This window comes from Meles meles, chromosome 4, assembly GCF_922984935.1.
Source record: "Meles meles chromosome 4, mMelMel3.1 paternal haplotype, whole genome shotgun sequence".
NCBI lineage: Eukaryota > Metazoa > Chordata > Mammalia > Carnivora > Mustelidae > Meles > Meles meles.
In genome coordinates, this window is record NC_060069.1 from 114,507,665 (window position 1) to 114,530,631 (window position 22,967).

General features: G+C 38.2%; 1 protein-coding gene and 1 pseudogene across 1 annotated transcript in view; both read left to right on the top strand.

Moving 5' to 3' along the window:
* Positions 1-1,162: 1,162 nt before the first annotated feature.
* LOC123940990 lies at positions 1,163-1,288 on the top strand (annotated as a pseudogene).
* Positions 1,289-3,001: 1,713 nt separating this feature from the next.
* The window catches only part of TOMM70 (translocase of outer mitochondrial membrane 70), a 33,349-nt gene continuing 13,383 nt past the window's right edge, over positions 3,002-22,967 (top strand). The window contains exons 1-4 of the mRNA XM_046002566.1: positions 3,002-3,793; positions 15,087-15,260; positions 17,708-17,834; positions 19,428-19,537. Of these exons, the coding sequence (XP_045858522.1) occupies positions 3,467-3,793; positions 15,087-15,260; positions 17,708-17,834; positions 19,428-19,537 (738 nt within the window). The 5' untranslated portion in view covers positions 3,002-3,466. The remainder of the gene's footprint in view (positions 3,794-15,086; positions 15,261-17,707; positions 17,835-19,427; positions 19,538-22,967) is intronic.

Consider the following 22,967-nt stretch of genomic DNA (forward strand, 5'->3'; position numbering starts at 1 on the left):
ATCAACATATACAAATCATATTGGATGTCACAGATTTAAAAAACACTTCCAACATCACAGAAAGTTCTATTGGACACCATTTATCTGGAAATTGGTCAGTGAGTAGAAGAACCAGTAGAACTTAGTCTCCTGAAAGCCAGAGAAAACCATGTTTCAAGAAGGGAAAAACCAACGATACCAAATGCTTCAGTAAAATCAAATGAAGGTCAAAAACAAACAATGAATTAAGTGACCTTTAAGGTAGTTTCAGACTAGTAACAAAATTAGAAACCAGATTATAAGAGATTTTGGATGAAATGGATGATAAGTATAGATAACAGGCATAAACAATTCTTCTCAGCATTTTGCAGTGAAGAAAAACAGACAATGGAAACCTAAGGAAAAATTGAAAGAGAATTGAACTGTGTATGTATGTGCTTAGTATGTCTATGGACTCACTGGAAGCCTTGAGCACCAATCAAGCAGCTATATACCAACTCTACCAATAAGAAAGGCTTTCATGTAGCAATGACAATTGAGGGGCTAGAATCATACAATTTCAAGCCAGGAGGAGACTTAGAAATCATCTAATCCACTGGTCACACTGGTGCCCACAGTCACACACATAGCTTGTTAGTATTAAAATCTAGAATCCCAGTCCATTAGATGTTCTACCTCATTTCAACTGACTCCCAAGATAGACCACAGATGAGGTGAAGAAATCTATTGAATTCAGTTAACCTAGCAGGAAAAACAAAATGTCTATGCTCACATATACAAAACTTCAATTTTCTTAGAGACAATTTTACTTCTCTCCTTTAAAATTAAGAAAAACAGAAAACTAAGCAATGAATGTATGCTATTTTGTAACAAACAATATACTAAAAAATTAAATGTTATCTAATTAAATCTTTCATATATAGGTGTGAGAGGAATGTTTTCACTCTTTCACAGCTCAGAAATTTATGTCTTAGGTCAGCAAGGTCATAGAACTAATGACATTCTTACTCAGTTCTACACTACAATCAATAAGGAAATGATGGAAAAAAATGGGAGAAAAGAGATGAATAGGCTAGGGAATGAAAATGTTATGTTCAACAAATCACAAAAGTACAAGAACAAATTCATTTACTGATGCCAATCTTAAAACCAATAAAAGCAGCCTTTTAGATAAATATTAATCAGCTTTGCGCAGTGGCAGTATCGTAGCCAATGAGGTTTATCCGAGGCGCGATTATTGCTAATAGATAAATATTAATTAAACAAAGTGTTTCAAGAAATTCTTTTTTTTTAGATTTTATTTATTTATTTGACAGAGAGAGATCACAGGTAGATAGAGAGGCAGGCAGAGAGAGAGAGAGGGAAGCAGGCTCCCTGCCGAGCAGAGAGCCCGATGTGGGACTCGATCCCAGGACCTGAGATCATGACCTGAGCCGAAGGCAGCGGCTTAACCCACTGAGCCACCCAGGCGCCCCTTCAAGAAATTCTAACACTGATCACCTTTGGAGAGGGGAACTGGGTAGCTAGGGATACGGGGACTTTTCACAGTAAACCCTCTATAACTTTTGGATTGCAACCATAACAACTGATACGTTTTTTAAAAACTTCAAATGACTTAGTTCCTACCAATAGTACTTACTAGCATTCTACAATCCCCTGAGACTGCAAAAAAATGGAAACTGCGGTAAAGAAATATCCTCACTCTATTCTAAAACAGCAAGGGAGAAATTGCATTAAGGGCCAGAAGACTTTCCTCTAAGGTCTGGGAATCAGGAAAGAAGAAAAGACGATTGCCTGCAACAATCCCTATTTGATCAAGTCAGTTCTGTTGCTAGTATTTTTAGCTCACCTTTTGAGTCTGTTGCTGAGGAACCCTATTACCTGAAAGCAGTTTACTAATAAGAACCTACATGAAACAGAAGAAAAGCAACGATACCGAAACCTTCCAATTGGGTCATTCTAATTTAATCCGTCTATTTTAAATAAATAAATTTTTATTTTAATAAACTATTTAAGATACACTACTTTAAATAAACTATCTTTCAATCATTATGTACCTCTACTGTGATGCCGAAAATCCTGTTGCGCCCAAAAGCAAAATGAACCTTTGAAAATTTTTAATATAAGGGGCTGCACACCAGTATACTTGATATGTGGAGCCATAGCTCTGGATTCATTCTCTATTAATACTAGTCTTTTCTTACTGAAAATACTATGAAATCCGAACAATTCCTTGCAAGGGAAATTCTTGTATTTTAAGACGTCTGGTGCAGAGCATGGGGAAAGGACTTGACAAAACTACTCGATATATGATAGCTATGAATTGAAATTTCGTTTTGGGAATGAAGCAAGAAGGCTGAAGACAGCTAATGCAAAACTCGCAAGGCCGTGGGCGGATCAGAGCACTGCGGAGGGCGCGGGTGTTCCAGGGATCGAGACGTGGGCTGGGATGTCAGGAGAAATCCAGCACAAGGCACAAATATGTACAGGAAAGCTGCAAGCAGGTGGGAACTCTGGGTCTTCGCATTTCTACCCACTCAGTTCAGAACTTCATTAACAACACACAGACGTCATCGCTTTCGTAACTGGTGCAGACGGTGAACCGCGGGGACTCTGTTCAAGCCGTTTTGGCGGAAGCCAATTTAGATTTGTCCGTTTCCACCCTGATTTTTACTACCTGCTGTTGCCCCCAGCAATCTCAAATTCCTCCATACTACAATCTGGCCACGGTAGAAGTAAGGAAATCGATGATACAACAGACTAGCTCTAGCTCTGAGTTCTTCCTTCACACACCTTTAACAGTCCTTTTAATCCGTTGGTTCCCAGGACTTCGTAACCAAACTACCAGCCCCAAAGGTCTAAGAAGCGCCTACGTGGCGTAATGGGGAAACGAAGCCCAAATTCCACCAATAAACTGGGCTACTCAGGCTACACCCCGCCCACCATTCCTGCCAACCAATAACATTCACAACTCTTCCGCTACTCCCGCCCGTTCTTGGGATCGCTGCGGATTCTGCACTGCTCGCCTGCGCACGGTAGATCTGCCGTATGTGCGTCCTTCCTCCGCTTCCCCAGATAAGAGGTTCCTCTGAAGGCGGAGGGAAGGACAGTAGCTACCACGGAAGCCCAACCTAGAAGCCAGTCTCACAAACAGCAGCGCGGCGAAAGGAAAGAGAAAAGGCCAGTCACGACACCCCCTCCCGCCCAGTTTCTCCCTGACCCGGAAGTAATTTCCCCTCTTCTCTTCACCCCGCCCCCCCACTACCCCCCCAACACAGTTGAGAAGGGAGGAAAGGGACGGCCGGGTCTGGCCCGGCATGCCCTAGGCTTCCGGTGACCTCTGGCCCTTTTCTGTCGTCCGCTCTCGCTGCCTAGCGTGCTCGCTGGCCCACGGCTTTCCTTCCCTCCCTCCGGTGTTCCTTCGCACGCTACCTGGTGACTGAGGCACCCGCGACCAGCAGGGAGGCGGCGGCGGAGGACACTCGTCATGGCCGCCTCTAAGCCTGTGGAGGCGGCGGTGGTCGCGGCGGCTGCGCCTAGCTCCGGGAGTGGGGTGGGCGGCGGCGGCGCGACTGCGGGCCCCGGCACTGGGGGCCTACCGCGATGGCAGTTGGCGCTAGCAGTCGGGGCGCCCCTGCTGCTGGGCGCAGGTGCCATGTACCTGTGGAACCGGCAGAGGCGACGCCGGGAGACTGGGGGCCGAGGTGATGCCGGCGGTTTAAAGCGTAACAGCGAACGGAAGACCCCAGAGGGCCGGGCCAGTCCGGCCCCGGGCAGCGGACATCCCGAGGGCCCCGGTGCTCACCTGGAAATGGTGAGAGAAACAGCCCTGGGCTGTGGCGGTGGAACCCAGCGGGTGCAGGCTTTCCTTGACTAGCTGTGCGGGTCAGGGGGCTTCCCATCCGAAAGCTGCCTGGCAGCACATGGGTTTAGGGAAGCACATTTCTGGCTGCCTTTGTAGGGATTGGGATAGCCCGAGGGCACAAGTTAGTGTTCTTATTTGATAGTATCCTTTTGGTTTCAAAAAAAAAAATACTTGTCTTTTTTCTCAGTGACACAGCATTTATCACTGGCGTTTTGGGTACGGGGGACATTTGCAGATGTGAAGATTGTATTTAACTAGTGAAGGAAGCCAGATTCCATTTACGATTAATACATTGTGGTTGATAGGAATTGTGGTTTCCAAGGTCTAGAACTTGATCCGTAATAACCTTTTAATAATGAGCCACTCCTGTTTTATGAAATCTCAGGGTAGGGGATAGGTAAATACAGTGATTGTTGACAGAGTGAAATGGTGTTGAGTAGCATTTTTTTTTTTAATCTGTGGGAGCGAATTCTTAAACTTTTTTGTTAAGTTCATTTTTTAATTTTACCTGAAAATTTACGTGATCAAGCCTGACATGTGTGATAAAGATTCTTTGATGTTAGGCCAAGCATCAGAGTATTTGGCGAACTGCTTTGCATGGTTTTGTTACTGACTGTTAAATCCTTTTGGTATCTGACAGCTGTGGGGAATAAGCCTGGCTGCATTTAACAATACTGGGATGGGGTGGGGTGGAAGATTTTATTTGCTTCTGGGATTGTACAGTGATAGTTAAGAGTAAATCAGAGTTCAGAGAAACCTTTGATCACATAGCTCCCAAATACATTTGCAAGTCATTTCCATGTTATATTATTCAGGTTAAAGACATGATTTTACTAAGTAGTCAAGTAAGCTTTAAAGGAAGTTTTGATGTGGGAGTGAACTACCATAGTTCAATGCCCACTGTATGTTAGGTTTTTGCCAGGCTGTGAGAGGGCCAGATAGTCTTTGTAGTGGGAGAGTAAAACATTGCCTTTTTTTTTTTTTTTTTTAAATGTAAAAAAGATGCAGTATGGTATGCTGGAAGAGCCCATGGACTCAGAACTAGGAGATGTGCACTTTGTTGTGGACTCTCTAGCATAGTTACCTTGGGGAAGTTATTTTATCTCTCTGGTTTAGTGTCATCCACATACTATAAGGGGATTACAATATTTTAGGTCTCATGTCTTTGCCAGCCCTAAAAATCGTTGCCTCTGAGTGCTGCTAATGAGAGTGTTAATCGGGAGATTCTTTGAATTCGCACTTGTGTGTGTCATTTTCATACGTCTGAAATTCTCTGATCATTTCCTATTTCATTTGTTTAATTTTAATCACAGAAGAATAGTGAATGAATGAGAAACACAGAAAGGCTTTTACTGCTATAATCACTAAACATAAAAATAATTTTTATACATGAAACTTTGTGACATACACACCAAGTAATGATATTCTGGCTACACAGACAGATGTAGATGTCTTAGGCATTTCTTTTTTCTAACTTGGGATTTTTTTGAAATGTGCATTTCTTTAAAACTTCATTGAGTATAGTAACTTTATCTTTTTTTCTTAATCTGGTGGTTTTTTAATCTGATGATAAAATATATAGTTATTCTAGTATTCAAGTTTTTTTTTCCATTTTATTTATTTTTTCAGCGTAACAGTATTCATTGTTTTTGCACAACACCCAGTGCTCCATGCAAAACGTGCCCTCCCCATTACCCACCACCTGTTCCCCCAACCTCCCACCCCTGACCCTTCAAAACCCTCAGGTTGTTTTTCAGAGTCCATAGTCTCTTATTCAAGTTTTTTTAATGTTACACAGGAGTTATCCCCACGTGAAATGGTTAGGAACCACTAATCTAAGCACTCTAGAATGGGAAGGGAGAAATGTACTTAAACATTTTAATCAGGGGGTCACAGACTGAGTAACCTCTGTTTTCAGTCATTTTTTTGAGGTAAAGTAATTCTCTCCCATTAAACAAGCTTCTAGTTATTTTTTAAAAACCGGGATGACCAATGATATTCCTATATAACTAAGTACAATGAACACCTTTCAGTCTTTATCTCACTTGATCCTTGGCGATATTTCACATTGTCTTCTCTTAATTTTCATAACTTTTCCTGTGGCTTCTGACATAGTATATTCTGGTTATCTTTGCTTTTTATTTTTTTTATTTTATTTTTTTTATTAATTTATTTATCTTTGCTTTTTAAAAAATTTCTTGATACCTCCCTTGCTGATTGTTCTCGGTGTCCTTTCCAGGCTCTTTTCTTTGCCTCTTCCTCTTCTTGATCTTCACGTTCTGTCATAAGCATTCTTAACCTTCCACACCCTCACTAAATGCTTGCTGTATGGGAGTTTTATTTATCTCATATACTGATAGCTCCCTAATTTCTTTTCTGTAGCCTAGGCCTCTCAAGAGACCCAAATTTAAGGGGAATTTTCACTTCATTACTTCACAAATATTTCACATCCAGACTCCCCTGTTTTTCCTGAGAGTACCTCATATCAGTGTTCCTTATCTAACTAGTTTACCAAGCCAGAGACTTGGATATCATCTTAACTTTCTGCTCCTTGCATGTTTTCCACATCCAGTCCAGGAAAATATCTAGAAAATTCTTAAGTCTGACTACTACATTTCCACTGCCATTATTTCTCAACTAAATAACTGCTCTTCTTATTGTCTTCTAAATCCTTTTTGTCACTGCCAGAATTTGACAGCCCATGCTTAAAATCATTAAGTGGTGTTCTGTTTTTCCCCGTAACATAAAGTTCAAATCCGTCATCATTTAGGACCCTCCATAATCTTGATCCTGCTTACCTCTTCAACTTTATCTTTTCCTTTTTTTTTTTTAAGATTTTATTTATTTATTTGACAGAGACACAGTGAGAGAGGGAATGCAAGCAGGGGGAGTGGGAGAGGGAGAAAAGCAGGCTTGCTGCTGCCCAGGGAACCCGATATGGGGCTTAATCCCAGGACCCTGACACTTCCTCATGTTTTTCGCCTTCGGATATTCTGTGAACACTGCCCAATACGCCTACATTCTCATCCTTCAAATCACATGTAGGTATTTTAATCTTTTCTGAAACCCTTTACCTGGGCATACCACTATGTGATTACATAACAGTCTGAACTATTCCCTTCCATAGCACTTACCACATTGTACTAGAGTTGCTTCACATATTCTATGGAATATGTGAAGGCTAGGACTGGCTCTGTCTCACTGTTCTCTTCTCAGAACCTAATACAATGCCTGGTAGCAGAGGTTGAGTAAATCTACCAGTGAAGCTTCATTGTTTGGAGGTGTGTGTGTGTGTGTGTACACACACATAATTCCACAAGTTGAGTATTTTTTTCAGAACTCCAGCTTTTCATTTTTATTCTACCAGTCAATCCCAGAAGTTGGTATAACAGTCTTAAACCTTATTTAGGCATTCGTTTTATAAATCACTTGATTTTGGATCAACTACAGCCGTAATCCTGCAGAAGCTGTGTTCTTACAAGTGGGTTCTTAGGTAAAGTGCTCTGTACTGTGATTTAGTAGGTGGGGCTGGTTGTAGATTTTTAAAATATAATATGGGAAAGAACTTTATTATTATTTCAGGTAATTTCTTGTTATCCTAGCTTGTATTCATATAAAAGTAACAGCTGGTTGATAGAGTATTTTAAAAGACCATTGCTCATGCTATGTTTGCCACTGTTGATTGCTATTTCTTTTAAGCTGAAACTCAAATTTTAAAATATGCTTTTGGAATTTGGTAAATTTAAGGGAATGAAACCATTGAAAAGAAACACTATCAAACTAAAGTGTCAAAAGTATGTTTTAACTGGATATAAATGTGTAATTATGAGGATACCCATTTTATTTTCTTATACACAGATTCCAGTTCATTTCCTTTCACAGTGACTATATGTGATCATCAGAATAATATTTTATAAATACTTGCTAAAAATTTATAGTGAGTTCTTATTGCCAGATGTATATCACTGAAAGCTTTCTGTAATGTTGTCAGTGTTACCATTGCAGGACTTGTTTTAAAGGACTCTTTTAGGTCTCCTGAATTTCTTGTGTGTGTAAAGTAACCTTCACTGACTGACAAACCTTGATTTTTTTTTTCTTTGTATTCCACTAAATTTACTGGTATTATACTTAAATATCAGTCGCTTTTGTCTTTAAATGTTAATTGTTTTTCAGAACAGATATGTCTCTACAAAAGGTGTGAGGCAGATTCCTAGGTTTTGCCTCTCATTTGACAAGTTCTAGCAGTGTTTGTAGAAGAGAGGAGACATACACACTACTTTTCTCATTGTTTCCTTTTAGATTTATTACCTGAGTTATTTGTTTTTAATTCTTGTGTCTTACCCACATAGTTCAGATGTATGTGTGTATACATATATATATGCAATTGCTCTTTGGGCCTAATAGTTTTCTGGTTATTACACAGTATACTAATTACCTAATGTACATTTTCCTGATGTGAATTGGGATTTCAGTTTTTTTAATCAGTAGTAATTCTGTAGAGAAGCTGCCAGTCTCCTTGTTTGTTTCTTACACTGCCCCTGGTATTTCTTCAAAATAAAGACTATCCTGTTGATTGTTGTACAGTGGAGTTACATCAAATGTACTTTTAACTAAAATGAATTCAGTTATGATAGCTTGGATTAAAGAAAAAGGTCTAATTGTGCTGATGATTCTCTTTGTCTTTTCATATAAAGACCTTTTGCCCTAGAGTCAGTACTGAGCAAGATAGGATATCTGAATCTGTTTTCTTTGATTTAGTTCCAGAAGGCAAATCTGGGTGTGATTCTAATGATATTCTTTTTTTTTTTTTTTTTTTTTAATTTATTTGACAGAGAGAAAGCACAACTAGGCAGAGAGGCAGGCAGAGAGAGGAGGAAACAGGCTCCCTGTGGAGTAGAGAGCCTGATGCAGGGCTCAATCCCAGGACCCTGGGATCATGACCTGAGCCGAAAGCAGAGGCTTTAACCCACTGAGCCACTCAGGCGCCCCCTAATGATATTCTTGATAAAACATGGATGATCATCCATGTAGTACAGAAGTAAAGAATTTAGGCAGCCTGGAGTCAGATTGCTTGAATTTGAATCCTCACTTAGGCAAATTAGTCTTTCTAGCCTTCAGTTGCTTTATATTTGAAATGAGGATAGTAATAGCACCTACCTGGCATCCCCAGTGGAGTACTTTGTTAAAGAGTCTTCAAAAGTAATTTTGGCTTAATGCATTGACTTCAGGATTCCTTATAAGATTTGGTGCCAAATATTTGTTGAATTCGTTTACCAGAATCACATCAAGTCATGGAGTTGACTCTGCTGGGCAGTTAATACGAAGAGATGAAACTTCCTCAAAGTGTGGATGGAAAAAAAACCAAGTTTTCTAGTAGACTATTGTAAATTATACTTTATGTGACATACTGGGCAGATGTAAATATCTTTTTCATAATCCATCTGTATTCTTAACAGTAATCACAGAGCTTGAATTTATGCCCATTTATGGAAATTGAGTATATGGCTGAAGTAAAGTTTAAGACTCCTTATGTAGGTAATAGTAGTGGAAAGTTATTGGAGGGTTTTTAAAGATTTTTTTTTTTTTTATTTACTTGACAGAAAGAGATCACAAGTAGGCAGAGAGGCAGGCAGAGAGAGAGAGGGAAGCAGGACCCCTGCCGAGCAGAGAGCCCGATGCGGGACTCGATTCCAGGACCCCGAGATCATGACCCGAGCCAAAGGCAGCGTCTTAACCCGCTGAGCCACCCAGGCGCCCTTTTGGAGGGTTTTGAGCAAGGAATGACGTAATACGATTTACTTGTTAAAAGAATTTTCAGGGTGCCTATGTGGCTCAGTCGGTGAAGCACCTGCCTTTGGCTCGGGTCATGATCCCAGGGTCTGGGATCGAGTCCTGCATAGGGCTCCTTGCTCAGCGGGAAATCTGCTTCTCCCTCTGCCCATTGCTCCCTCTGCTTATACTCTCCAGGGTTTTAGTGTAAAATATTATGGAATGTTAGAACCTCAAAAAGACTATCCAAAGCAAAAGTGATTTCCAGTAAAGTAAATGGCTTTATAGTCTTTTAAATCTCCCTAGTAGCTTTTAGATATGCAAATGGACTATGTGAAAGATACTAGCATTTCGAGGTGTTCCCATTATTTTTTAGATCTGCATATCTTCATTTCTCATTTATAAAAATATGCTTTCAAAATTAATTGTCTTTGGGCTTATTTCCTCACTTCAGTTTTTAACTCTGAAAGTTACTATTGTAACTCGAGAATGTAGACTGGTGGCAGAGGGTGGGAAGTGACTGAAAAGTAGTACAAAGGATTCCTGTAGGATATAATTAAAATACCTCAAAAAGAATTGTTAGTTGTGTGCTTTCTAATATAAACTTTTTTGTCTGGTGCATATATTTTCATTTCTGCCTGGTTTTCACCTCAAAGCTTATGAAAATGGGGTCTAGTTCTGACATAGGAGAAGGTTGACATAATGTTAACCAGCTTTTTGTCCTAAATTTTATCAGCAGGCTGAAATAATTAGTTTTTCTGTACTGTCCCTGGTGTAATTCCTGTCTTTCTCTGCATTTTTATCAACGAAGGGAAATAGATGGACAGAAAGTAATGGGGCAGGCAGTGAGCTTAGGGTAATATGGATGTTAACCAAGATTATCTTTCCAAAAATGTAGTTTGGTTGCTTTCTGGGGTGGCAGTGGAGGAGCAATGGAGGATAATTTGCAACTTAGTGATTTGCCTATGTAATTTGATCTTTTCCACAGTGTCATTCAGATCTTTGTGGGAATAGGTTTTGTTTCTGTTTTTGTGGTGTTTTGTTGTTTTGGGGGGGGTTGTCAATGGGGTTTTTGTTTTGTTTTGTTTTTAACAGTATAATAAGGAAGGGAAATTAATCAGTCTGATCTTGGCCTTAGGATTTAAAGAAATTTTTTTTTTTTTTTTTTTTTTTAAGTAATCTCTACACCCACTGTGAGGCTTGAACTCAGAACCCCAAGATCAGGAGTCGCATGCTCTAATGACTGAGCCATCCAAGCACCCTGGAGTAGAAGAATTTTTTTGTAATTTTATTTATTTTTTTTTAAGATTTTATTTATTTATTTGACAGAGAGAGATCACAAGTAGGCAGAGAGGCAAGCAGAGAGAGAGAGAGAGAGGAGGAAGCAGGTTCCCCGCCAAGCAGAGAGCCTGATGTGGGACTTGATCCCAGGACCCTGGGATCATGACCTGAGCCGAAGGCAGAGGCTTAAACCACTGAGCCACCCAGGCGCCCCTTTTTTTTGTAATTTTAAAAGGAGCTATTATAAAATTTGCTAAGTGGAGGAAGATAGCTAAGTGAAAGATTCACTTGGTTGGTTTTAAGTTGATTTAGACTATGCTGAATAAAAGTAAGAAGTGTCTATCATAAGTAGAAGAAGGAAGCCTTGTGTAATCATTTCTCTGTCTTAACTTGTCAGTCCTTGCTATGACTGCTTTTTCTGGTATTCTGTATGGTAGTATTTAGCCTTAAACTTCTAGTAGACAGAAAAGAGTTCATTGCTATTTCTGCTAATGAAACAAGGTCGTTACTCTGTCCAGAAAATGTTTTTTTATCTCATCTGCAAATCTTTCTTTAAAATAGTAAATAAATCTTCAGTAGGACTGTAGTCAAATATACTTCTCACATGCTTTTAATATGCCATATTTTTCTATATAAACAGTCCTTAGCGTTTAAGGATATGTATTAGCCATGTTCTAAATGACTTAGAAACATTGTAAACTTTTTGCCAGGAATTGGAAGAATGTTTTTCTTGATATATAATATCAAAAGTAACTGAGTTTCATTATTTTGAAGTTTTATTAGGCACAGAAAGATTTGTAATTATGATGCGTTCTTGGCAGATTGTGCCTTTTATCAATATAACTGTCCTATGTTACATCTGAGACTTTTTAATAGTTATTTGTCTGATACTCCCTTCTATTTCTTAGTGTTTGCCTTCGTAACCTTTTTTACATTTTTTTTGACCTTACACTTTGTTCTAGGTCATGAATTGGCAGCATAGTTTTCTAATATGGAGATTTAACCTTTTCACATTATTGTTATTATTAACATATTTAATGATCCTGCTATATGTAAGCTGTCTTTTTGTTTCTTTATCCCCACCTTCCTATTTGTACTGGTCATTTGTCCCACTTTGGGGTTCATTTTTAGTGGTAAGGAAATTGTACCACCTCTATTTCTATTCTTGTGTTCAACCTTAAAAGCTAGTTTGGCTAGGTATAAGATTGTAAATTGTGGGTAATCTTTCTTCAGAAATTTAAGTTGTTACTTCATTGTATTTTTTAGTACCTCATGTTTATGACATTCTAATACCAGTTTGGTTCTTTTTCCTTTGTGGATAGTCTGTTTTTTCAATCTAAAAACTTTCAGGACTTTTATTGGGAGCTTTCACTGTGCTGTGTCTGAAAATGTGTCATTTCAGCTCCAGGAATTTTTCTAGTATTTCCTTAAACACTAGTTTAAGTGTTTCCTTAAACACTAGTTTAAGGAAATTGTTCTGTGCCTCCCTTTCTAAACTCCAGATAGATGGATGTTGGAACATCTGAATTTATACTCCATGTCATTCAACTTTTCCTCCAAACTTTTCACCTCCCTGTCCTCTGTTTTCACTGCATTCTGGCAGATACCTTTGCTCTACCTTTTACTTGTTAATTTGCTCCTCAGTTATGCCCATTCTAATATGCAGTCCCAGACCATCTATTGAGGTGATTGCAATAGTCCTTTTTTAATTTTTAGGATATTTAATTAGTGCTCTGGAAAGGCAGCCTCTGTTTTCCAATTTTTAGTGGGCAAGGGAGAAAGAAAATCTTAAGCAGGCTCCACACCCAGCACAGAGCCCAACTCAGGGCTTGATGTCACTACCCTGAGATCATGACCTAAGCCAAAGTCAGGAGTCAGGCACATAACTGACTGAGCCACCTAGGCACCCCCAAAGCAGCCTCTTTTTTAAAATGACTGTGATAGCCTGTTATTCCTCTGATACTAAAGTTTGTTTGCTTGGTTTATCCTGCTTTTCTCAAATACTAGTTTCTATTTGAGTTGGGAGCCTCTCTCTCATGTTAGCAGTACTCAGTAGTGTGGTCTCTTAGAAGACAGCTTTCTTGGAAGACAGCCCAGGTATGCCTGTCACTTGTCTCTTGGGTGTAGTTGATCCTTGCTCCTTCCAGTTGACTGAGCCCTACTCCAGTCTTACTTGTGCGTCTCTCAGTGGAGTGGGAGGACTGTTGAGGTTGTTTCAAATGCAGGTTTCTAGCAATCAACGTGATAGTTGTCCTCCTGTAGTCCACAGTCACATAAGAGATTCCTGGTTGTCTACTATGGATATTTTGTGCCAAGGATTTTTACTGTCAAAGTTTTTGGAGGATGATTAAGGTTTTTGACAAATGGAAGATTTTATATTCATCTTTTAATTAATTTGTGGCTTATTTGGTTCTTTTCATCCTCCTACATCCTAGTTTTAAAATATGTTCCTCATTGACACTAGCCAGCTAAACTAACTGTTTAATATTCTGAACTTAGGAGGTGCCTGACTGGCTCAGTCAGTAGAGGATGTAGCTCTTGTTCTCAGGGGTCATGAATTTAAGCCCCATGTTGGGTGTGGAGCCTACTTTTAAAAAAATGTATTAATATATCTGAACTTAGATGAATGCAGTTTCTAAGAAATCTTTGGATGCTACGAAAAAGTAACTATAGTTGTACTCAGACTAAAGGAGAAGGGGAACAAAAGGTAAACAAGGGGAAAGCCACAAAGAAACATGAAGCAAGAGTAAGGAGAAAAAGAGCACAGTTCCTAGTAAGTTATTTATAAGAGCAGCTACTTTTGCTTTTATTTTTGTCAGTGCTTACCTGTTGAAGACCTATAGGTTCTTCCATAATCACGTATTTGTTAAAGTTGGATGATGCTGACAAACAATAAAGTTTTGGGGAAAAACGTGCCACAAAGCTCTTGGACTTAGTAACTAGAAACAGATAACTGGAATTGTCTCCAGAATGCTTCCCAAATGTTGATTGAGGTATTCACAGCTGTCCTCATTGCTAACTACCAGCTCTTCCATATTGTATATGAATGAAGTATGTGAGTTGGGTCCCCCAGAAAGATTCTGAGGCAAAAAAGGGAGTACAAAAAATTTGCTGATGAACAAAGATTTGGGGTAACAATTGTAATGAAGATAGCAGAGTGTTTCTGTTATCTGTTCTACACAGTCAGCAATAAGCCTAAAAGAAAAATAGCAAGGCACATGAATAAATGGTTTTCAGAATAAGAAATGGTCATGGTCAATATGGTCATAAACATGGTCAATAAACATGAAAAGATTTTCAGATTCATTAATAATGAGGAAAATGCAAATCAAAATATTGGAATATTACTTTATATCATAGTTTTTCAATGAACTTGGCACTAATGACATTTGGATCTGAAAATTCTTTGTGTTGGGGGGCTGTCCTGTGCATTACAGAATGTTTAGCAGCATCCTGGTGTCTACCCACCAGGTTAATAATAGCAGCTATTCACCCCTGCCTCCTGCAGTTGTGACAATTAAAAGTGTCTCCAGACATTGTAAAATGTGTCCTAACCAGTAAAATCACCCCTTACTGAGAATCCATTAGACTGGTAAAAATTAGCTATCCCAACTCTTGCTTGACAGGAGTGGCAGGAAAGTGGATCTTTACATTTAAAGTATTATAGCAATTTTTTTGAAATTAAAGATACATAAACCTTGTGGAATGTAAGAAAGAACACAGATGAACAAATGGGGAGGGGAAAAAGAAAGAAAGGAGAGAGGGAAACAAGCCATAAGAGACTCTTAATGATAGAGAACAAACGGAGGGTTGATGGAGGAACCTTGGCGGGGTGGGGTGATGGACTAAATGTGTGATGGGTATTAAGGAGGGCACTTGTGATGAGCACTGAGTGTTGTATGTAAGTGGTGAATCACTGAATTCTACTCCAAAAACCGATTGCACTGTATGTTAACTAACTAAAATTTAAATAAAATAAAAACTTGTAATATGAAAAAAAAAGTACATAAACCGTTGGTTTAGCAATCCTAGTACTGAGACTACTATCCCATGAAGATACTTACATGAAGCAGTGTACACTGTAAACAGCCACTCTACCTCCCCATTTTTCTTCTGTCAGTTTATCACTGTTTTAATCACTGATCTGAATCTATTCCTGTGTATTGGTAAGTGTTATTTCCTCTCATTTTAGAACTCTCTTGATAGAGCCCAAGCAGCCAAGAACAAAGGCAACAAATATTTTAAAGCAGGAAAATATGAACAAGCTATTCAGTGCTATACTGAGGCGATCAGCTTGTGCCCTATAGAGAAGAACGCTGACCTTTCCACATTTTATCAAAACAGAGCTGCTGCCTTTGAACAGTTGGTATGTATCTTAGGAGTTTTTTTTTTTCTTCTTTTTGCTTGCTTTATTTGCATAGTGTTTCATTTAATACCAGCCAAATCTAATCAATTTTCTGAACAATTTCAATTGTTTTGAAATTACCAGGCTTTTTGTTTTCATATCCTTTAATTACATAGCTTTTTTAAAATAGATTTTAGTTTTGCTGGTTACAAATATAACCCAAAGTTATATATATCAGATTTTATAAAATTAGATGATACAGGAAGCTACAGTTTCTGGTGATCCCAACCTTCTCAATAATTTGAGGCTATTATTTCAACTTTTTGTCGCCATATGTAGGGTTGGGGGAGACCATGTATTGTAACATATTCTTTCAGTTGCCACTGTATCTTGTGCAGTTTTTCTTAGCATATGCAGATTTGTCATTCTTTCTGAAATGCTGTATATAGTAGCTATTGTATAGTTGTGTACTGAAAACATCTTCCTATTGATGAACATTTGGATTGTTTCCTATTTTACCTATTGCATTCAGTGTTTGAGTAAATATTCTCATAAGTATTTTTTGCATACTTTTGGGAGGATAAAATTCTAGAAATGGAAATATAAAGAAATAGCATCAGTACCTACTCCCAACAGTAATATATGAACATGCTTGTTTTCTGTCATTCTCACCAATTTATATTTTCAGTCTTGATAATATGTGCCATTCCAGTAGGAGTAAAATACTGTCTCTCATTGTTTTAATTTACACTTCTTAAGATGTTGCTCAAGTTGACTATCCTTTTCTGTGGTTATTGGGCAGTTGTATTCTGCACATTTATTTGTTCAACCAGATTTTATGGACCTTCTCCTATACAGAAGGTTACTGCAGTACGAGCTGGGTTTATAAGAGCAAACAGTTATGCGTGGAGCTCAAGTTTTGCTAAATAGCAAACTACTAAACAACATTTTCATAAATGCTTTAAAGAGTTAACCTGATCTTTAATAGAGGAATGACTGGAGATGGGGTTGGAACATAAAACAGTAGAGAAGACAGTGTTAGAAATAGAGGAAACCATATGTGTAATAGCTTTGAGGCAGGAAGGAGTTTGGTGTAATTAAAGAATTGGAAGGGATCCTGGAGTATAGAGAATCCAGTTGGAGAGGTAGCAGAGGGCAGATGAGACAAAGCCTTGCAAAGGTTAGGAGATTCGATTTGATTCTGAGTGTAAAGGGAAATACTTAAGGATATTAAGTAGGGCAGAAACATCCTCTAAAATTGCTTTCAGTGTTCTGTCAAGAATATGTTACAGGGAGGCAAGAGTGGAGACCGGCAGACCAAATAAGGATGCTGTTGTAGTAGCCTAGGTAAAACATGAAAGAAAGCTGAGACCAACGACTTGCTGTTGTTGTACTGGACGTGAAGGATAATGAAAAGCAGGAATGTTAATAATGGTAGAATGGGGAAGGAGTTAGACAGCTAAGTAGAAGTTGAATTAAGAAATGTCTATTTTAGGGGCGCCTGGGTGGCTCAGTGGTTTAGGCCTCTGCCTTCGGCTCAGGTCATGATCTCAGGGTCCTGGGATCGAGCCCCACATTGGGCTCTCTGCTCCGCGGGGAGCCTGCTTCCTCCTCTCTCTGCCTCCTCTCTCTCTGCCTGCCTCTCTGCCTAGTTGTGACCTCTCTCTCTGTCAAATAAATAAATAAAATATTTTTTTTAAAAATGTCTATTTTAAGGAGAGTGGTTTGGTCTAAAGAGAACCATCTAAATTTAGATTTTATACAATGTCAGGACAATAGATATAATCACCTAGGGGGAGAGGGTAGAGAAGAGACCGTGAATGTTCCACTTGTAGAACTCAGGGGGAGGGGGAGAATGTAGCAAGGGACATTGAGAAGGAGCACCCATTGAGGTAGGCAGAAATCAAGTAGAGAGGCTGTTCTTTGGAGGTTTGGCAATAAAGAGGAGCTGAGAAGTGGGGTAGTAGCTGTAAGGAATTACAGAATCAAAGGAGGATTTTTAAAAGATGGAAAATACTAGAGTGAGTGTTTTTATGCTCATGGGAATGCTTCAGTAGAGATATAGATAGATGCAAAGGAGAAGTAGTGAACAGGGTGAAGTCCTTGAGTGGGGACAATATGGATCACAGGTGGAGAGGTGTCCTTTGATGAAGAGGGGCACTTCCTCACTTTTAAACAGCAGGGAAGGAGATAGGAGCACAAAGATGCAGGTAGGTTTGTAGATGTGGTGGTAGAAAGATGGCCTAAGTAGGTCCTATTCCTGTTTTTGAAAACCAGGTTGCTTTTCTTTATTACAGGTATTTATATGAGCTGTTATAATATATTGTGGATATTGACTCTTTTTATGTATTGGGAATATTTTTGTGTGTTCTAGGACTCTTAATACTCAGCCTGTTAAGTTTCCAAAACTGATTTCTCTTGAACAGTGCTTCCTTTAGTGTGACTTTTTTTAATACTTTCAATTACAGCAAAAATGGAAAGAGGTGGCACAGGATTGTACAAAGGCTGTTGAACTTAATCCCAAATATGTGAAAGCTCTCTTTAGACGTGCAAAAGCCCACGAGAAGCTAGACAATAAGAAGGAATGTTTAGAAGGTGAGGGTATTTTTGTGTTTACATATGAAAATTACTAAAGGCTTTGTAGTCATTGATAAATTTATATGAAACTCTGCTTGTGAGTAGAGAAATCACTTGGATTTAAAAGTTAGATTCTTCCCCAACTGAGAATTTGTTTTCTAGTTTAAATTGAGATTGTTGGTGCTTGAGTATTTGTTCTCAATTATGGAATTAAATTAGTATAAAGATTTGAAGTTTACATCCCATACATTTTTAACTGGGCAAATAATGAGCCTCAGTGCAATTCCATGAATAAGAAATAAGAAAATAGGTTTTAGTAAGTGATAGTGTTGCTAAGATTCTGCATATTTTCGGTGATTATCCTATATAAATGTGAAATACTTTTGAGATGAATCATTAAAGAAAACATTTGGTTTTTGCTCTTGGTATTTTCAAATACGATTTTATACCCGATTGGAAAGTATGTAGTTGGTACAAAGCATCAGGTGAATTTCCATTCTCAGTAAATGTTGTAAATATTCTGCGGCCTCTAATTGGCCATATTTGCTTCCAAAACTTCAATTAGAATATACAGGCCACTGGCTTTTAAAGTACATTTTTGTAGGTGACATGGAGCTTAACCAAAGTGATTTCCGCAAGTTTAAACTACTTTAAGAGCATCAGTAATCAGATTTTGCCAAAACTATTTTTTAACAACATTATTTAAAAGGAAAAAGCCATTTTATTTATAAAGTCTGGATTACCAAGTGAGGGTGGTTTAAAGAACGTTTTAGAAAAGTTGGATTTTATGGTGTCATGTACTTTGGTGGTGGGTGGAAGGACAGTTGCTTTGGAAAAGAGAATTCTGAGTTTTCAGCCAGCCCTTGAAGTTACTAACAGTTAATAATTGGTAGGAAGGAGGTTAAGTGGATTTTAGATAGAAGGAAGGGGATGGGAAAAAGACATGGCATTGGCATCAGCCAGGTTATCAGGGGAACATACAGCAGATTGACTTGTTTGGAGGATTTGGAAGTTTGAGAAACTGAATTCAGAAAGAGTGGGAACAGCCAGTGTTTGAGTATTCCGAAAGGTTGAGAGTTTTAGGAACCACTGATCTTTTAACTTTGAAACCACTTTATCTTGAACTGTGGCATAACCAGATGAAAATGGTATTTTTGCAGCAGATTTAATTGAGAACTCTTGGCCAGATGGCTTTGGACACAAGGAATAACTCTGAGGCCTATAAAAAGAATCAAACATGAGAGAGCCACATTTCATTGATTTGGCCTTTAGGTACTGGCCAGAAGAGAATCTTCCTGGATTCCTTGTTTATTTACTATGTAGAATGTGAGAGTGGTGAGAAACATCACAAACCATGCAGTATAGTCCCTTGGATTTCACAGGTGAGGAAAGCGAATAACTAGAGAAGTGGAATGAATTTATGAGCTTTGAGTTTGGTTATAGAGTATATAAAACTAAAGTATTGAACAGAATCAATTTATTGGAAATGAAATTGATAGCTATATCAGGCTATCAATTTGGTTTGGCTTTCTGTGGTAACATGGTGCCCATTTGATGCTGCTGATCATCTTTGCAATAATTTTATACTTTTATTTTTTCCATCATTTCTAGATGTCACTGCTGTATGTATACTAGAAGGGTTCCAAAATCAACAAAGCATGCTGTTAGCTGATAAAGTTCTTAAACTTCTTGGAAAAGAGAAAGCCAAAGAAAAATACAAGGTAAGTCTGAGTTGGTCAATAGAGGAAACATACATTATGAAAGGTCATGTTTAATTTACACTGCTTAAACTTGGATGTCATAGTAATAATAACAACTGAAATTAGATCTGGATTGTATTTCTTTTCCTGTAATCTCGGACTTTGTGGCTTATCTTTTCAAAATAAGAATGTTAAATGTAGGCTATATCCAATATGGTATCTGGAGGATACTGAAAGAATTCATCTATATTAGGGATCACCAAAGAAGGCCATGAGCCATGTCCAGTCTGCCCCCTGTTTGTATAAGTAACGTTTTAACTGGGAAACAGCACTCAGACATTGTTTTTGGCTGCTTTTAAGCTTTAACAGCAGAGTAGAGTGGTTGTGACAGAGACTATATGGCCTGCAAAGCCTAAAATACTTATTATTAATCTCATCTTTTACAGGAAAAATTTGCCAACTCCTGCCTATATCATTACAGTTTTTAAAGATATAATATGTAAATTGGCACAAGGCAATCTGTAACAGATGACTTAATTCAAGAAACATTTATTGAACAAAGCAATTTTAGGAGGGTGGGTAGCTATTGTCCTTGCCCTTACAGAATTACAATTTAGTGAGAGAGACCATTAATAAGTGTAAAAGGCATGATACAATGAAGTGTCATGGAGGGCTATAAGAGTGCCATGGGACTACCACAAGCATCACTAAATATCACTGGAGATTTTTTACTAAACTTCAGTAATATTAAGGCAGTTGTTCCTTTTTTCTTGAAGGAAATTTTTAAATTGACTTCAGTAAGCTGTATGTTTGTTTGTTTTTTAATTTTGCACTGAGTTAAACAGTTAAAACAGGTTTCTTCACTGCAAGACTTTCATGTGCTAGGATATATTATGAATCTTCAGGAGGAATGTAGCTGTAGTGGTGTAGTTGTTCTCAGTCTCTTTAATCTCTAGAACCCTTTTTCCCTTGATCATTTCTTAGAACAGGTTCCTTAAAACACTGTGTAAGTACCATGTAATAGTCTCCCAACCTTGAAGGAGCCTAGTTTCTTGTGTTTATTTATATAATGCTATTGTTGAGTGGTTGTACTGGTTGGACTTCGGGGTGGTAAGAAAATATAAGATAACCCACATTTACACAGGTTCCAAATCAGTTTCCACTTAAATTTTCTTTTTTCTTTTTAAGTTTTTATTGGTTAAGTAATCTCTGTACCCAACATGAGGCTCAGATTCACAACCCCAATATCAAGAGTCACACACTTTTCCAACTTGAGCCAGCCAGGTGCCCCTCCACTTAGATTTTCTAATCTGTTTGTATGCCACCTTTGTACACAAAATCACAAAATACTTTTTTTTTTAAGATTTTATTTATTTATTTGACAGAGAGAGAGATAACAAGCAGGCAAAGAGGCAGGCAGAGAGAGGAGGACACAGGCTCCCTGCTGAGCAGAGAGCCCAACGTGAGCCTGGATCCCAGAACCCTGGGATCACGACCTGAGCCGAAAACAGAGACCCAGCCCACTGAGCCACCCAAGCACCCCACATTTGTAAATATTTGTAAATAATGTAAAATATTTTTACATTATTGTTTTTATTTTTACAACAACCCTGTAAGATAAATTAGGCAAGTATTTTTATTGCCATCTGGAGATGAGAAAACAGAAAATGACATGTACCAGGTCACATGGCTAATAAGTGACAGAGCTAAAATTTGTATCTTGTTCCTTTGATACTTATTAAGTCCATTGCTTACATTGTTTTCATTTTAAATTTGTAATTCTCTATGGAAGGCAGGGAGGTGCCTTTTCCAAGCTGAAATAGTAAACTAAAGACATTAATGATTTACTCAGTCTTTAGTACTGCTTTTTTTAAAGTGGCAAATGATTGCCACTGTATATTCCTATGCACAGTCTTCAGTGAAATACTGAAGTTAAGCATACTTTTTTCACTTGATGGGTGACCATTTGATTTAAAATATTAACTTGTATAATCCTAGAGTAAGAAATTGAATCTCTTCCACAAAAATATGGGTTTCCCCGTAGATTTCTTGTGTTTTCTTCCCTCCCAGTCTCATCTATCCTACTACATTAGGTCATTTACTTACAAAACCAAATTCCTTTTTTTTTTCCTCTTTCAAATATAAAAGTATTAAATCTACCAAAATAATAGAAATGGTATTTGTTATGCATATGATCTAAAATGTCATATTTTTCATTTAAAAATCTTTGAGTTGAATTCTTAAGCTAAAAGATCCAAAATATGTGATAAGAGTCTTATGTCCATGGTATTCTCTACCCTCTTTAAAACTTTATCCTAATCAGGGTTCCTGGGTGGCTCAGTGGGTTAAGCCTCTGCCTTTGGCTCAGGTCATGTTCTCATAGTTCTTGGATTGAGTCCCACATCAGGCGCTCTGCTCGGCAAAGAGCCTGCTTCCTCCTCTCTCTCTCTCTCTGCCTGCCTCTCTGCCTACTTGTGATCTCTCTCTGTCAAATAAGTAAATAAATAAAATCTTTAAAAAAAAAAAAAACTTTATCCTAATCAGACTAAAAGGAGAAGTAAAATACTTCCATAATTATGAATCAGTTTGCCATGCCCAAAAGTGGTAATTTAAGTAAGGAATGAAATTTCCCTAAAGATAAAATGTAAGGATCTGAAGGGGCATGTGTACCCAAATATTTATAGCAGCAATGTCCACAGTAGCCAAACTATGGAAAGAGCCTAGATGTCCATCAACAGATGAATGGATAAAGAAGATGTGGTATATATATACAATGGAATACTATGCAGCCATCAAAAAAAAAAAAAAAAAAAAAAAACAAAATCTTGGCATTTGCAACAACCTGGATGAAACTAGAGGGTATTATGCTAAGTGAAGTAAGTCAGTCAGAGAAAGACAATTATCATATGGTCATGGGACATGAGGAATTTGAGAGGCAGGGCGGAGGGTCATTGGGGGAAGCAAGGAAAAAATGAAACAAGATGGGACCGGGGAGGGAGACAAACCATAAGAGACTCTTAATCTCATGAAACAAACTGAGAGTTGCTAGAGGGGGTTGCGGGCTAAGGATAGGGTGGCTGGGTGATGGACGTTGGGGAGGGTATGTGCTATGGTGAGTGCTATGAATTGCATAAGACTGATGATTCACAGACCTGTACCCCTGAAACAAATAATATATGTTAATTTTTTTAAATGAGCCATCAACTTTAAGAGAAATTAAAAAAAAAATGAGATTTCAGTCAGACTTTTGATGGCATTTACTGTAATGGAGATGCAGTACAACTGGAGGACAGATGAAAGCCTGTGGTAAATAGACTTAACATTACAGCACCTATGTAAGATGTGGTCTTGAATGGTTAATTAAGATGCTGATCTTCTAGGACAGAGACCAGAGGGAGATCATTTTTATTTTTAAGCAATCTCTACACGCACTGTGGGACTCATACTTATA